This window comes from Sciurus carolinensis, chromosome 15, assembly GCF_902686445.1.
Source record: "Sciurus carolinensis chromosome 15, mSciCar1.2, whole genome shotgun sequence".
Taxonomy (NCBI): Eukaryota; Metazoa; Chordata; class Mammalia; order Rodentia; family Sciuridae; genus Sciurus; species Sciurus carolinensis.
Window position 1 is genome coordinate 78,312,910 of NC_062227.1, and position 16,559 is coordinate 78,329,468.

Consider the following 16,559-nt stretch of genomic DNA (forward strand, 5'->3'; position numbering starts at 1 on the left):
TATATATATATATATATAATTATATATATATATATATATATATATATGACTATTCATGTGTGTGTGTGTGGGGATGGGTGGGATTCAGGGTTGTTTCAAACTCTTGTCCAATATAAAGACAATATTGGTATGACTTTCATAAACACCCAATTAATTCAACAAATACTGAACATTACTGGCATAATGTTCCTCTCGAGAGAGAGTATTTATTTAGCAAACACAGTGAGAGTGATTAGATTCAGCTTTTTCACATGCCCATTAGGCTGAACAGAAATTGTGACTGTTTGGGACTCATCCACTTCTCCTTAGGTTCATGGGTGATGTTGAGTGGTATAGACACTCCCAAACAGTAAACCTGAAGATGCCATTCTCCAATTACCAGGCAGAAGACAAGCAGATCAAACACAGTCCTCTTAGCTCTGCAGGCCAACACAGATCGATGGTCAAGTCATGAAATGTAGAACAAGCATACTCTTGCCTCACCTACAAGTTACCTTCAGAGAGAAGGGGACAGAGGAAAAGAAAAATGGACGGCCACAGTAGATTAAAAAAGGGTACCACAAGATGACACTCTATGAAGCTGTAGACCTTGATTCTGTCTCACTGTATACTGATGCACACTGCTATTCTCAAAATCAAGTCTGTTAACTATTCTCTTAAAACATCCACAAGCCAAAGACTTAAATTTGTATACACAGAGGTACATATACTTTTTACTTTTTTTTTTTTTTTTTTTTACTTTACACAGAGGTACGTATGCTTTCACTCTGTGACTGCCAGAAAATAACCCCCAGAGGAGCTAGCAACCAACCTGAATTGGCAAAACAAAAAATCTATGTAAAGGGAAAGAACAATTTCTCAAACACTTGACCATGAAAAGCAGATTATATCCACACAACATCACAGCATCAGAAGCATGCTTGGAAGACTACCACAGTGAACACCTGAGACGCTTTGGCAGAGAAAGAACATAAAAGGTACAGAGGAAGGAACATGGATTGATTGGAAGGGGGAAAGGAAAAGCCCCATGACATTAAAAGAGTAACATTAACAAGAAATGGAAGGAGGAAGAAGTGGACTGTCAACTGTGACAGCAGAACAGTAGAGCCGCTTCAATAAAACAGAAGACCATCTAGCCAGAAAATGAGGCTGGTAAGATGCAAGTGCTGAACAGTCAAGGGATCATGTACGACTTCATACCTAATGGTGAGTGAACACAGGGCTGTGACGGGGAAAGGACACAGGACACACATGGAACACATCTTACCTTCCACAGCCCCACCAGGAGACCCGGCTGTAGGCAAAAGATCTGAACAAGTCTGTCGCAGCCAATCATGGTAGACTCAGTTAAGTGACTCAGATCATATTTTGCAATTAAAGAATGCCACCGAGGTCTTTGAAAATCCATGCCAAAGAAAAGAGAGAGACATGAGTCTTCCTATCTGTATCACTGTTACTACTCAGTGTATCTAAAAATGCTTTTGAAGAGCAATTTATATATACTAATTTACTCAAACTAAGTGGCACCATCAAGCATGGGGTCAGGACACAAAAACCTTGCATAAATAAAAGGCAAAATGGACACATTTGAGCTTTTCACCATACTATGTTTTTCCCCCTCTCTTGCTCTGTCAACTGTACGGCCAGCCAGAGGGACACTGAGGAATCAGGATGGTGATGCAGTGGCAGAACCCTCTTCTATTCTCCCCCCACCCCCACGAAACCCAGCAAGACATTACAATCAAAAGTCAAATCTCAATACATAAGTCTAATCCAGTGAGTGAAATAATGCATAAGCAAAGTGACACAAAAGCAGGTAGTCTCAGTAGGCTATCTGAACACAGATGTGTCTTTCAAATTTATCTTCAGGGAAACTCAGAGAATGTGAAAACTGAAAGATTAGAAAACAAATTTAAACTGAAATAAAGAATGTTTTCATAAAGGAGACACACTGAGAACTCACTGTCTCAGATGTGTAAGGAAAGACACATCATAAGACTTAAAAGTAATCGAGTAAAAAGTTCTAAAAGCACTGTAAATGACAGACAAGAATGTCTATCATTTTCAAGAACCTAGAAGTAATTCGGGGAATTATAAGAAAGATGAGATCTCATTGGTCAATTAACAAGGCTCAGTTTTAGACCAAAGTCCCCAAGGAGTTAGGGCCCCAGGGCATTCCAGAGTCTGCCCCCAGCAACTAGCATACAGAAGTCAATAAGTATGCAAATGATCATAAGGTAAAAAAATGTAAAAGGGGATCAGCTAAGGCACTGTTTCACAGCAGAGGAAGCACTGTAAAGCATTAGAGCAAACCCACAGCTCCCACACCAAGGAACTGAGCCCATCAAGAGAATTTTTTTTGCTGAGAACCACTGGAAAAGGAGAGGTGATCGGTGCGCATGCATGTACTTCACAACTAAAAATACGCTCAGTGCATGCAGAATGTTCCCGAAGGAGGATGAACACAAGGCCAGTGATTTAATTACGGGTTCAGGGAAACCTGGTGAATGAACCCTTAGCTCCTACTGACAGTGACTCTTCCCTCAACCACAGCAGGCCATTTCTTGTGTGTGAGATCACTAGCCTCCTCAGAGGGGAGGTTGAAAAATGAAAGGAGAAAATACCATGAGAGCATAGCGCACATGACAGGTACTTAATAAATGGCCATTACTGCCACTGTCATTATTAAGATGAAGAGGAGGCCAGGTGGGGTGTGAAAATGCCCCTTCTCTCCCTCTCCAATGGGCCCCAAGGGGGGAAAAAAAAAACACCAGATTCTATGATGTAATGAGTCCTCATTTGCCTCGGCTTTACAAGCCACTGACATACACTGACAAAGAAGGAAACCAAGATTCAACTAATTCAACTAGAAAGGATAAGTTAGAGAGAAATCCAATTCGCAAATTACATCAATAGTGCTTTTACTGTTCCTGAAAAAATTCTCACTGAGGAAACAAAAAACAAAAATGAATAAAATTCCTAAAGTATCTTCTTGGCTGTCACACAGATGGAGACAAGGATCTGCACTCCTGCATGATGACAGCAATGGCTCACAAACTTACAATGACAAATCAATCAAAAACCAATGCCACCGTTGTTCAGAGGCTGGCTAAAGTCCACCAAGTGTTAATGGAAATGAGTTACATTAAATGTATTTCCTCAATGAATTCCAGCATTGGTCACTGTGTAGCATAAGTATTTCTGACCTTGAAGCAAGTTTTAGGAACAAGTGAGTGTTACAATTTCACCTGACCCAGTCTTTTGTGATCATTTTAATTAATGTTAACAGTTTTGTCCTAATACTTGTAAACAGCATTTCATGATATGCTAAGTAGCATGTTGTTCAATCAAATAAGTACAGAATCTGTGGCTCAGTCTCCAGACACTATTTCATATTGCATACAACCTAAATATTATATTAGAATAATCTGGTACCCGTCATGGTACCATATAATTTCACAGTCATTCAAATCAAAGAACTATTTAAAAGGGAACTGTGTTTCCAAAATGTTTTCAGTAATACAATAAGAAAAAATAATTCATATGCTTTTCATCGTGACATTAAAGATATTTTCAAACTACAAGACCTGGACTTACAGCAGTGAGATATCTGAACGTCCTCACAGTCACAGCACGGCAGAGCTAAGTGAACATAACAGGACACAGAGAAGCCAGACACAAGGCCCACCTCCAGGAAAACCATGAAAGAGCACTGTTCCCCCTGGGGACCATCAGCCCAAGGTCAGGCATCTCAACACCTTTCATAGCAAGGACAGACAAGAGAGACCTATGCGTGAAACTGCAGCACACAAGGATGGCAAGAAAAGAGATTCAGGAAGTGTTGCTGAAAAATCCAAGGACATTTTAACAGTGAAAGAGGAAGGAGGAAGAGCAGGACACCAATTCTGCACAAGGTATAATATATGACCTTTGCATTTGTGATAGACTTTGTATAGACTGCGTTAGCTTGCTCAGGAAATGGGGATGCTACGCATGCCACTGTCCAACTTTCAGGAGAAAATAACTGATAATGAGAAAAGTGACATGAGAGATTTCCTGGGAAAAGTAAATATAAGCCTTCTAATGAGTATGGACTCAGTGTAAAGCCACCTAATGACAGGAGAATAGTGAGCGTTCAGTAAGCCCTAGCACTGGGATGCACACACCTTTGATCTTACATTTTAGAACAACGGAGTCTGATCTTCACAGGATTCCACCACACTAGATACTAGGTGGGCACTATCCCATTGACAGATGTGACAGTGGAGGCATGCAAAAAGTCATGCACACAAAGCCACATAGCTAGTAAGTTCAAAAGAAACACACAAAATAACAAAGAATTAGATGCATGACTTCATACTTCAGCTATGATTGGTGTAAACATTTATTAAAGAAGAAAAATATAATAGTTTTATTTATCTTTCTATTAAAAACTTCAAAGGGTTAGCCATCAATTATCTAGGAAACTTTGCAAACTAGAACATCATTTCACATTGTTACAGATAACCAAGACATGAGGAACTTAAATCCAGACCTAACTTTAAGTATGACAAACACATTTTTTTCCTATTCCACGGTGATAGAAAATGGCAGAAAAGTCTAGGGTGCAATAAAATTAAAATACATTGGCAATATTTTTGAATCACCAAAGTAATGTCAACTAATATTAATGTACAAGATGCTGTCACCTGAAAGTTCTGTTAAATTAATACTTACCCATTTTTGGGAGGGGGTTTATGCCGGTCCATAAAAACTGGTGTCACACCACACAAATCCAAGGTTGATAATGTTGCTAAACATGGCCAGTTTTTGCCATACCACACAACAGTAACTGATGTATCATTTAAGGAAAGATCAACATGCTGCATGATATATTCTTTTCCACTTTTTTCTTTCAATACAATTGCCCAACCTAAGCCTGATATCCTGCAGAAAGAAAAGAAAGCTAAAAACGTTTACCTCATTATAGAAAATAAATGCTAAAAGCAATTTCATACATTGGCTTGGAAGCACGTATTTCCTTAAACGCAAAAGTCGACATTTGCGCAACGTAATTTTCATTTCACCAGCGGTTCCTTCTTTAGACTTTTCCTCTCTTAACACTGACTGAACATCTATGATCCTCCAGCAAATGACAAGAGAGACATAAGTATGACAAAGATTCTGCCCAGAAGGAAGGACACCTTGAACACCTTTGCTTTACTAAAGTGGATCATTAGATTAATTCTGCTTTTCATAAAAACCAAAAAACTTTAGGTCATACATATGGAATAGGAATATATCACATATTATATAGATGAACAAAAACAAAAAATTATCAGAGACAGTTTTCGACAATCTAAATTGCACATCTTCCCTATGCACAGGACACGCTGAACTGTGGTCATCATTTTTCTCTGGTTATAAACTGAAAGTTGTCACAGTCCTCCTGTCCAGGGACCACAGAGGTCCTTGCTCAAGAGCACATTGCATACCTAAGGGCCTCTTTGGTTTTCACAGGAAGGCCTGTGTAGGGGCTGACAGGCTGGAGAACCTGGGCCAGTGCTGCCTTCACAGATGTGATCTGTTTTGCAATATATTCTTTCTTCCAATAGCCAGCTTCTTTATCCTCAACTGACAGTACACTCACAGACACAGCTGTCTCTTCCACTGAGTTAACTTTCCAATTGGATTTTTTAGGTGAAAACACAGTTGAGTAGATTCTGATCCAAATAAAACTGGGGGAAAAAGAGAATATATTAACTAAGAGACACTGCCATGTACCTATAATAGTAACATATTAGAGATGCTTAATAGTTCAATTCCATGAATAAGTCAAGCTGAACATTTATTTACAGTGTTCACATATTAAAGTGAACTACAGTTCGAAATGCAGTACCTTAGATTTGCTAACCCTCAAAACATATAAAAGACAGAAAAGTCTGTTTCTGAGGATAAAGTATAAAGCAAGCAATCTCTTGTTATTTAGAATGATCCAAACCACTGACTTGCTGATTGAATAAGAGGTCCATTCTAGAAAAATAAGAAGGCTTTATTATATGAGTCTTATTTTTTTTATGTGTGCATGGTAAAAAGATCAAAAAGGATACACACACACACAAAGAAATATCAACAGGGAAGAACTGAATTATGCATTTCTTTTGCTTCCTATTTTTTAGTTTTTCAACAGTAATATGCACTGTTTCCCAAAGATAAAAATGTGAAGGTTGGAATGGGCTTGTGGCTCAGTGGTAGAGCACTTGCCTAGCACATGTGAGGCACTGGGTTCAATTCTCAGCACCACATAAAAATAAAATAAAGGTGTTGTGTTAACCTACAACTAAAAATATATGTATTTGAAAAAAAATGTGAAGGTTATTAAGAGCATTAAGTTTCTGGAGCACATATCTGTGTCAAGCATTCCCTAACCACTTTTACACACATGAACTCAATCAGTCCTCACAACAAACCCATGAGGCAGTTCCCCACTATACAGACAGTATAGCTGAGGCCCTGACACAAAGTGCCCTGGCTCAGGCTGCTGCACTCCAGAACGTGATGGAACTGGGATTTGAACCCATGCAGGCTGGACTGGAGCTCTTACTCATATCCAATATGCTTCACTGCCTTTCCAGTAACAGAAATGGGGTCAAAGTAACCAAATAAGCTAAATTCAAAAAGCCAATAATCCACACTGTTGGAATAAAATTCTCTTCAGATACAAAGTCTGTGTTCCTTCCACTCACTGTTACTAAGAGGCCAGTGAGAAACCCCACATGCAGTGGTAGTTAGTCAGCAGTGGGCTTAAGGCTGGACAACAGATCTCCTATCTCTCAGCTAACACTCTCCAACCTAGAATTAACAACTAGGGAAACTAAGGCAGGGGATAAAATCAGTTTTCTAATATGAAAGATGAGCTTTCCATAAATAAAATTTAATTATTTGCTAATGTACATTCCCACATTTCTATTTAGAGAAGTATGGTATAAAATGCTCAATGGCCAAGAAGCCACTGGGAAAAAGTGACTGTCGCACAGAAGCGGAGGCTGCTGAGCTGCAGGAGGTACCCTGGAGACACCACAGGCACCCTGGAGAACAACAGCTACCTCCTTCACTACAACAGGAACAGATCACTTTTCACACACGGGACTTCAGGGCACATCTCCAGACTCAGATGTTTGCATGGACTTCCCAAAAAACACAAACTCACACACAATCACAAATCTAGTGACGTCCCTTTCTGGTAAAATCATTTCTTGCCCTACAAAATAATTTCGTGCAAAGTTGTGGCACAAAAGCATTTATGTTTTCAGTTCAGAAATTTCTGAACTTTCATATGTGAGCCAACAGATGCAAAGTAATGATTAATTAAATATATCTAGGTAAATGGAAACTATTTTACCAAAATCTCTTGAACACACACTTTTTAAAACTCCCTATGCATAAAAGCTTCCTTTTGTTTTCTTCAAATTTACTCATAATCTCATTCTACATAAGTGTTCCTTTGTTTTAGCAAGACCTTTATGGAACTTCTCCCATCAGCACTACCAAACCACTGCCAAGGCTACGGTACGTGGCCTAGTCCTCACCAACCTCAAGAGCAAGCACTGCTGTGGAGAGGGGTCAGGGCGGCAGTCCCACACCCTCCACCACAGTGACTACACCCACGGTGGGTGTGCAGAGCTGCACCCCCCGCACCAGCACATTTAGTTTACCACAAGTAATGCCTACATAAAAACGTTTTATATTATGGAATCAGAATATTAAATGAGACTGTTCTTGATTATTTAATAAAAATGTTAAGGTTAAGGCCCTTTTATCACTATCCTTAAATAAAGTGAGAACTCTCTAGCACACTACAGTTTTGCACACTAAATTGCTGTTTCCTTGAAAAATGCCTCACTGCATTCTGCTTTAGTAAATGCTATCATCTCTTTTTGGGTCATTAAGGAAAAAAAAATTGCTCTCTATTCAGTCTACAACTATTATCAAGAACATGATTCATAGCACTCATTGATGTGTGCATGTTGACAGAGATAAGCAGACAGACAGAAATAGTTCTCCCATATAGGATACATCTTTTAAAATTGAAAGATTAGTAAAATCAATGCTTCCCAACCAGAGAATGGTATCATGCCCTTCTGAGTATGAGAAAGTTGAGGGTAGCCTTAATGGAGTCTGAGGGCTTACTGTGAGTTTCTTAAGTGTCAAACATATAACAAGTCTCAGAATCTGACTATTCAGTGGTATGACCTGAAGAAATGTTAAAACACAGATTCCTGAGCACTGAATTACAATCATCAGAAACGAAGAGTAGGAATCCAAGTTTTTTTTTAAAAGCTTTTCCAGTTGGTTCTGCTGCAGTCTTCTATGGACTAGCATTTGAGAACCAACATAACATATAACATTTCTTGCCTGTCATGCTCCAAGATTAAATTATATTATACCCCTTCTTCTGTCATTCTCCATTTCTTCCTCTATTAAACAAAACCACCATTAAAACCTGCATTTGCTGGGAAGTGATATTGGACAAATTATATTATAGGCATGTAGTATTTAAAACAATAAATCCCATCATATATAACTATAATGCACCAATAAATGGAAAGAGAAAAAAAATCAAAAAATAAATAAAACCTGTATTCCCTTGTTGTTTTCCCTCATGATCTATGGATTCTACATAGAATCAATATCTGTATGATCTTTTGATATGAATGAAAGAAGGGCATAAAAGGCCAAGATACTCAGTCGTAGGCACAAGGTACTCTCTGGATATCAGGAGGTCCCATAATCTCTCAACACAAGGTAAATTCTGTGGCATGGGTAAAGCTGAGTGTTGAAACAATGGTGGGATTTCTCTTTATTCATGGACACCTTTATCAAACTGTCATTAAAACATAACAGACTTGGTTTTCCCCTTACTTGTCATTAGCCCAAGCAAGAGTGACTCCCTGCTTCCAAAGGCAACAGCTCCAAAGGATGTTCTACGCCTCTCCTCCCCTCCTTCACTCTCCCTACAGAGTGAAATTACTTCATTGGCAAGTTTGAGGGGAGAAGATAAATCTATCTAACTTGGTCCCTTGTGCTTCTTCCTCTAGGCTCTCCTGCCTGCCTGTCAGAAGAGAGCATGCCATCATGGCCAGGGAAAATGGGGAAATAAGTCCCTGCGGTGCTACTTGAGAACGGGTATGTGTCTGTCTAGTGCTCAGGTGAGCACAGTTAAGAACTCCAAGGGACAAGGCTGCACCCTCCAGCAACTACAGCAATAATGAGCCTAATCTTATTCAGTACACGCAAAGAATATTTTTTTCTTTAAGCACATAAATTCAAAGAGCTGGAAATTAATAACCACATAAACCATTAAACATTATTTCTATCTAAAAATACCATTGAAATTAATTATCTCAAATTTTTAAAAATATTTCAAAAGGTCTTAATAGTTTTCATGACTTCTACCAAATTTTTATTAAAACATAACAGACTTGGTTTTCTCCTTACTTGTCATTAGCCAAATGATAGAAGCGTCTGCTCACACATCCAGCACACAGCAGGCTCACAGCATCCAAGTAGGAAAATATCTTCAGCAAGATCTCAGAGGGCATTCTAAGAGGGGAAAAATCAGAAGTGCACCAGTGCTTAATCTAAAAAGCCACCCAGAAAACAATGGCTATTCATCTCTAAATAGAAGACCATAAACAGATTCTTCCTATAAAAGAAGTAAATGCATCCACAAGATTTTCTCCTTATGCCAGAATTACAAATAATCTTCAATTATTTTTTTGATTGAAACTTTCATTAGAATTCTAGTGATAGGGTGTGGTGGCACACACCTATAATACCAGGTGCTCGGGACGCTGAAGCAGGGGGATCAGGATTTGAAAGTTAGCCTCTGCAGTTTAAGGAGGCCTTAAGTAACTCAGAGAGACCCTGTCTCTAAATAAAATACAAAAAGGGGTTAGAGATGTGGCTCAGTGGTTGAGTGTCCCTGAGTTCAATCCCCGGTACCAAAAAAGAGACAATTTTAATTACATAAACCAATAAAGAAATCCTAGGTTAAAAGAGCAAACTTCCTCAGCATTTTAATCATGTTCATAAACAGAATCAACAGGCATGACTTCACTGCCTCTCTATGAAAGTATGTATTATTCTTTGGTGAAATCAAAATAAAATTAAAATAATAGATAAGCCGGGCTGGGAGGAGAATGCCTGTAATCCCAGTTATTCAGGAGCCTGAAGAAGAATTCCAAGGTAGAAAACAGCCTGGGCAATTTAGTGAGGCTCTGTCTCCAATAAAAAGGGCTGGGGATATAGTTTAGTGGTACAGCATCCCTGGGTCCAATCTCTTCACTATGGGGAGGGAAAAAAGAGGAAATAAAGGAGAGATGGCATATTCTTAGCTATTAGTAAAAGAAACACAGAATCCCTCCTCCCCTTCAAAAAAAAATGGTAAGTGGAATTAAGTGGAATGGGAACTATCAGCCCATTTCCTTCCTAACCTGTGCCCTCTGGTGCATCCTCTTGCTAAATGTCTCCACGCTCTTATGGCTTCCTCTAAGGTTTCAAAGAGACACCAAGTCCTGCAATATTTTGAAGTGACTTTTTCATTTTTATACCTAAGTAAATCATGTTGGATGTACTCTCAATATTCCATCAACCACAAAATTCTACAAAGAGTACAAGACTCTGAAAGTGCCTAGAAGCATCACTAGTGTTAATGAGGAAAGAATGAGTGTTTACGCACTTTATGAACATTCAGTAAAAAGGAAAATGAAAATGGAGATATAGGAGATTATATTAATGACTGGGATGTGGTCTAAGGATAGACTGGGAGACAAAAACCTTTAATCAATTTAAAATGGCTTTCCCATACTCTACTTTCATACTCTACTTATGATTTAAATTATCAAAAAATTTGATGCCTGTAATCCCAATGGCTCTGGAGACTGAGGCAGGAGGATTGTGAGTTCCAAGACAGCCTTAGCAACTTAGCAAGGAATTAAGAAACTCAATGAGACCTTTTCTTAAAATAAAAATACAAAAAAGGGTTGGGGATGTGGCTCAGTGGTTAAGTGCCCCCGGAAAAAAACAATTGTTATTTATGATGGAAATCAGGTGATCATATGTGTCACAGTCCTAAAATTCTGGTAACACTGAGAAAGAACAAAGTAGATGCTCAGAGAAAAGATGATTAATGTCACATATATTTGATGCATGTCAATGTGCAAGTGCTACTAACTGCTTAAAACTTCAGAGATACTTAACAGACTTTCTGAGAGTCTAAACAATAGCCTTGCTTAGGTATTAGTTAAATGCCTCCCCTCAAATTAAATCCCTGATGTTTTGAGCCATTAAATTGAATACTTTCAATAAGAAAGGGTCTCTAATACTACAGACAGCAAAGTTACAAGAAAATACGTTTCTGTGACCATTCAGGTAATATCTATATATATATATAGTTTTTATATTTTAACTATTTCATAAAAATTCATACCTACTTTTTTAAATCAGGATACTTAAACAAAAGTTAAAGTTGGGCTTAAAGATATTTCAGAAAAACACACAGTAAGAATCATTTAACTGGAATGAAATTCCATTCAAGTTAAACCATCAGACAGGATTTTACCTTCCTACCACCAAACTAACATTCTAAAAAGGGGTCCTTTCTTTGCAATTCTGGCAGAAGGAGGAAAACTTGCTTTATAGGTAAAATGGCAAAAATTAAAGTATTCTAAATTATTGTTCCTAGGGTTTCCTCCAAGATGAAACTACCAATGTTTACACCCATACTATGTTATTTTCTTTTGGATTTTAGTTATTTCACACCTGCAGTTTTCACATAGTTATTGGGAGAGGATAAGAAGAGAGGGGACTGTGGGGAAGAAAAAGGACAGAGGAAGGCGAGAGGTAGGACAAAGAAGTTTAAAGCAAGGAAAGTGCTTTAGGTCGACAGGCTTCCCTAAGAAACTTTGAGTTCATTTGCGGGTGTTCATTTTCAGAATGAAAGGAATTCAAACTTGAACGAATCTTTGTCCCCATTTCATACTGTGATCCACTCCAATACTTCTGCATCTATTATTTCCACAACTCTCCACCCCTATGAGAATACTCACTTCCTCCCATCAAACACCTGTGCTCTGGGTCCCTACTCATCCTCAAGGACCTCAGTCTTCCATTCCTGCCCTGCTTTTCTCTGAAAACACTGCCCAAAATATCTCACCATAACATTATCCTCTTCCCTCAGCTCTCCTTCCAGTTACAACAATCTCTAAGACCGCCCCCCACAGCCAAGCTTCTGGGAAAGAAGAGAAGAAAACAGCTTGTCGCAACTGCTGCCCCCACTTCATGCCTCCTACATTCTTTTTGCACATTTCAGTGTGACATATAACATGCAAAAACACATTTTTAAAAATGAGAGTCTCGCCCATTTCCTTCTGCCGACCTGAAATGGCTAAGGTTGCCACAGCTCCACCCACTCTCCCTCCCTCCCAGCAGATACAGGATACTCCTGGTTTTGCAGTAGTCTCCTCTCCTGGTTCACTAAGCACCCCTCGCAGGTCTTCCCCAGGTCCCGGGTGCTTCTCAGTGCCTCAGTCTCCCAAGCTCATCTGTGTCACATTTGCTTCTCTTTCTTCACTCTCTCCCCAAGAGACCCATGGTCTCCAGGAGAACAAAGGCCTGCTGACCTCACCCTAAAGTAGACGCATGGCCCGTCACTGGCATCCTCTTTTGTCATCACTGACCCTATTCTGCCCCCACCCCAACTCCTGCCCCTATCAGTCAGCAGCACCTCCACTTATACATCTGCTCAAGGTTCAGGCTCCTATCCAATGTCAGTTTTCACTGACTTATCACTCAAAAATGAGTGGTATCAGTTCCACCTAAAATATATCACAAATCTGCAAGTCTCTCCACATCCCCTCCTTCAAAAGAAGAGAGGTAAACAAGTAAACGGGATAACCTAAGAAACCCAATGACATCACACCGCACTGTACTGGAAGCCTGGCTTCACTCGCGGCTGCCACTGTTCAGCAGCACCTGGAGCAGCGCCCACCTCTGTCCCCATGGGTTCTCACTCCACCGCACTCTCCTCCAAGCTCCTGAGCCTGCTGTCAGTTCTTACTTTCTATGCCACCCCCTCAAGGACATCTTTCATTACCATTCTACCCCTCTGTTCTGCACTATGGCATCTATTTGTTTTTTGGATAGCATGTATCCCAATTTATAATAATTTACTTTTTAAAAATCTGTCTCCCCCACACAGACCATCAGCTTCAAGGGAATGTGCATGGCTAACTGTCTCCAGAACTGAGCATAGTACCCCAGACAAAGCAGGTCCTCAAATACCTAAACACAGATTAACCAAACTAACAAATATTTGCTCTACTGTTATCTCAGATTATTGTAGGACACATTCTATTCCCAGAATAAGGGATTTTAAACTTAAATTGGCGTCCTTAATTATCTTTTTTGGCTTTTCTTTGTAAAATCATACTAAAACATCTACATTAAAATATGTATATACAAATATGGACACTGTTAGCTGAGCTAGTCAAGAAGTATTATTAAATACCCAGAATTTGAAAGCAGGAAACTTATGTTTGAATCACAGTTTTGCAACACATGACTATGTGGGCCTTACTTCCTCCAGTGTAAAATGTCTCTCTACAATAACACCAAGTTTTCAGAGCTCCACACAATGTTTAGCATACAGATGATGTTCCATAAATGTTACTACAGTACAAATCTATAGACATCTTACCATCAATTACAAATAACCTTTTTTTTTTTTTTAATTCTATGGATCTTTATGCTGAGGGTCACAGTATGGAATCTTGTCAGAAAATGGAGTCCCAAAATGCTGGTAGCTAAGAAATTGAGAGAGCTTCTAAGATTTTAGGTGAATGCATTTAATCTCTTTTCTCCTCTTTCAAATGTCTTTATCACTTGAAAAGTGAATAATTTTAGAGAACATTTTAATAAAAGGAAAATTCAATTTGTGTCACTTTTAGAAGCTTAGTTTCATAAAATGAGTCTAATAAGAATAATGGTGACAGGCTCATGACTCACATCAAACTCTCTGTGTTGAACATTCTCCTACACAACCCTATTCTTAGAGAGCTCAAAATAGCAACTGGGTATCTACAGCACTATAACTTTCTCTAAAATCCCCGTCTAGAGTCCCCAAAACAGTGGTCAGTTACTCCTGCTACTTACCTATCCAGGGACACAGAACAGCTAGAGGACTTCTCACAGTGCTGGGCACGCCTGGCACACTGCTTCATAGCAGTACGGCCTGCGGCAAGTTTGACACCAGGCCCCTTTCTGAAAGGAAAAGTGAGGATTTAAATTATATGACTGCCAAATGAGGTGAGTTATCTATTCCCCTCTACAAAATTCTAAAGAATTCATAAACTCCAAAGATTTTTCACTGTGAAAACTTCACCTCTACAAAGAAAGCAAGGGAGGGTAAGAGGGAGGGGCAGAGGAGAGAAAGAAAAAGAGGGAGGGCAAAGAAGAAAAGCCTGTGGCATGTGTCCTGATAAGTAGACCTGAAGCCTGGACTTAACTGATGTGTTTTCAATCAAAGGTTTAATACCAGCTCTCATTACAAGCTGTCAGCTTGTCAAAGAGGTGCTACACGTATTCAATGGAAAAAAGATGGAAAAGAACAAAATGTACTGAGTGGCCAGTTTTGATTACACAAAAGAAACATAATAAAGATAGCATCACGAGCTTGAGGTTTTTAAGAACTTTAGATTTGTAAACTAGACTGTCAAAACAAGCTACAACTTTGCTTTTCTTTGAGGGGATTAGGACCATTTCCAACTGTAGCTGTGGCAGTCTTGGTCACAGAAATACCAAATATTCATCCACAGTATTTTCACACTTAACATCTCATATTCAATGAAATGTACTTCAGTTGGCCTCTTTTTTATTTTAGTGTTAAAGTAATAGAGTATCTTAAAATTTATGGTCTTTACATTTGTGAAATAAGATATACTTTATACAATTAGTCCTTTCCACCATCAAGCCTCAAAGCCAGTGACAACTGATAGCAGTTTACAAGGGATCTAAAACACCCAGGAAGAGTTATACAGTCCAAATTTCTAGGCAGGATCCCTAAGACACACTAATTCCCTTGTCAAGGTTTGGAATCTGCTTCTTAAAGCAAAGTACAACACACACGCACATCAGTTACTGACCCATCTCCCACCCAGCATGTCTGGCACCTAGGAAGCCCCCCATAAATATTAGCTATCATTCACACTTTGGCATCTTTCAACATGGGAGAGATGGAATAAGGGAAGTTCTCCCAGATACTGCAGGGTAAAAATTGTGCCATGGTGAAAAATTCCGGCTGCAGATACCTCTCCATTCTGAATTCCACAGAAGGTTCTCTGTGTTTTGTCTCATCTGACTTTCTAGCTAATGTCTTCGAGTTAGGCCAGACTACTGAGCCTTCATGTGCTCTGTAAAGCAGGAAGAAATGCAAACTAGAAGGTTTTGGAATGCCTCCTAATAGACACGGAGAATGAGAAATCCCCAAGAAAATGAGGCCTGAGAAAAAGGGAGTAAAAATAAAGACCATGCACTGACAGCTTCCTCTCCAAAGACAAACGTCTCCCAGACACCGGCTGCAGGCAGAGGAGGTGTTCCATCATCTTTAAGAGACACTCTCTAGGAGGTGTTCATCTCCTCCGAAGAAATTCCTCTCCAGACACTGCCCACAGACCTTGACCAAAAATGCTCAAATTTCCGAGTGCCTAAGGAAACTGATATGTTCACTAGACCACCCCTGAAAGTGACCTATATAAACCCAGTCCCTTTCTTTGTTCAGCGGCTCATTTTCCACCAGGAAATTGGGTCCACAGGCACCATTTCAACTCCCTGAATAAACGGCGGACTTGACACATGAGGTTTTCGTCCTGCCCAGTCTTTGTATTAACAATTTGGTTCCCTAACCTGGAAGTGAGAGCAAGGCAACATTCCCTACTTCCCTGCAACCCCTTCCCTTCCCCTCAATCAGTTACACAGCTGATGAGGTCTGGAGACTGACCGTGATCTGCAAGCACCTCCAAGGCTCTCTGAAAGGTGGCAGAACCACTCACAGGGGCTACGGCTATATCTCCAAACTGACTGGGTTTCCCTATCCTGCTGGACGTAGGCCTCTTGTGCCCTTTGCTGTCCACTTAATGCAGGCGACATTCGGTGCAAGAAGTAGACAGAGGGCCCAAGACAACCGAGTTCAGTCGGCCAAGGCAGCTCTATGGTGCTGTGTGAAGGTTTTGGGTCTGAAACCTAACTCTGACAGCCCTCAGGGTACCAGATGTCAACTGCTCTGTGGGAGAAGCTTGGTGCATGGGACAGGAGGAAGGCTCAAACTCAGCAGAAGGCCTCTGACTAGGGCGACTCCCTAGTGTTGCATGAAGGCTTTGAGTCTGAGACCTGACTCCAACAGCCCTCAGGGGTACCAGACATCGACCACCTACTGAACTTTTGGGGCTTTCTGTCACATGAACGGTAAAGGGACTTATATCACACCCTTTGTTGGCATTAAAGGAGGCCTTCTTCCACTCCCT

General features: G+C 39.9%; 1 protein-coding gene across 2 annotated transcripts in view; it reads right to left on the reverse strand.

The window, feature by feature from the left end:
* The window catches only part of Fbxo15 (F-box protein 15), a 60,382-nt gene that overhangs the window by 36,804 nt on the left and 7,019 nt on the right, over window positions 1-16,559 (reverse strand). For both annotated transcript variants that reach the window (XM_047525936.1, XM_047525937.1), the window contains exons 2-6: window positions 14,194-14,301; window positions 9,478-9,582; window positions 5,475-5,717; window positions 4,717-4,926; window positions 1,268-1,394 (exon numbers count right to left, since the gene is read on the reverse strand). In XM_047525936.1, coding sequence (XP_047381892.1) covers window positions 1,268-1,394; window positions 4,717-4,926; window positions 5,475-5,717; window positions 9,478-9,582; window positions 14,194-14,301 — 793 coding nt within the window. The remainder of the gene's footprint in view (window positions 1-1,267; window positions 1,395-4,716; window positions 4,927-5,474; window positions 5,718-9,477; window positions 9,583-14,193; window positions 14,302-16,559) is intronic.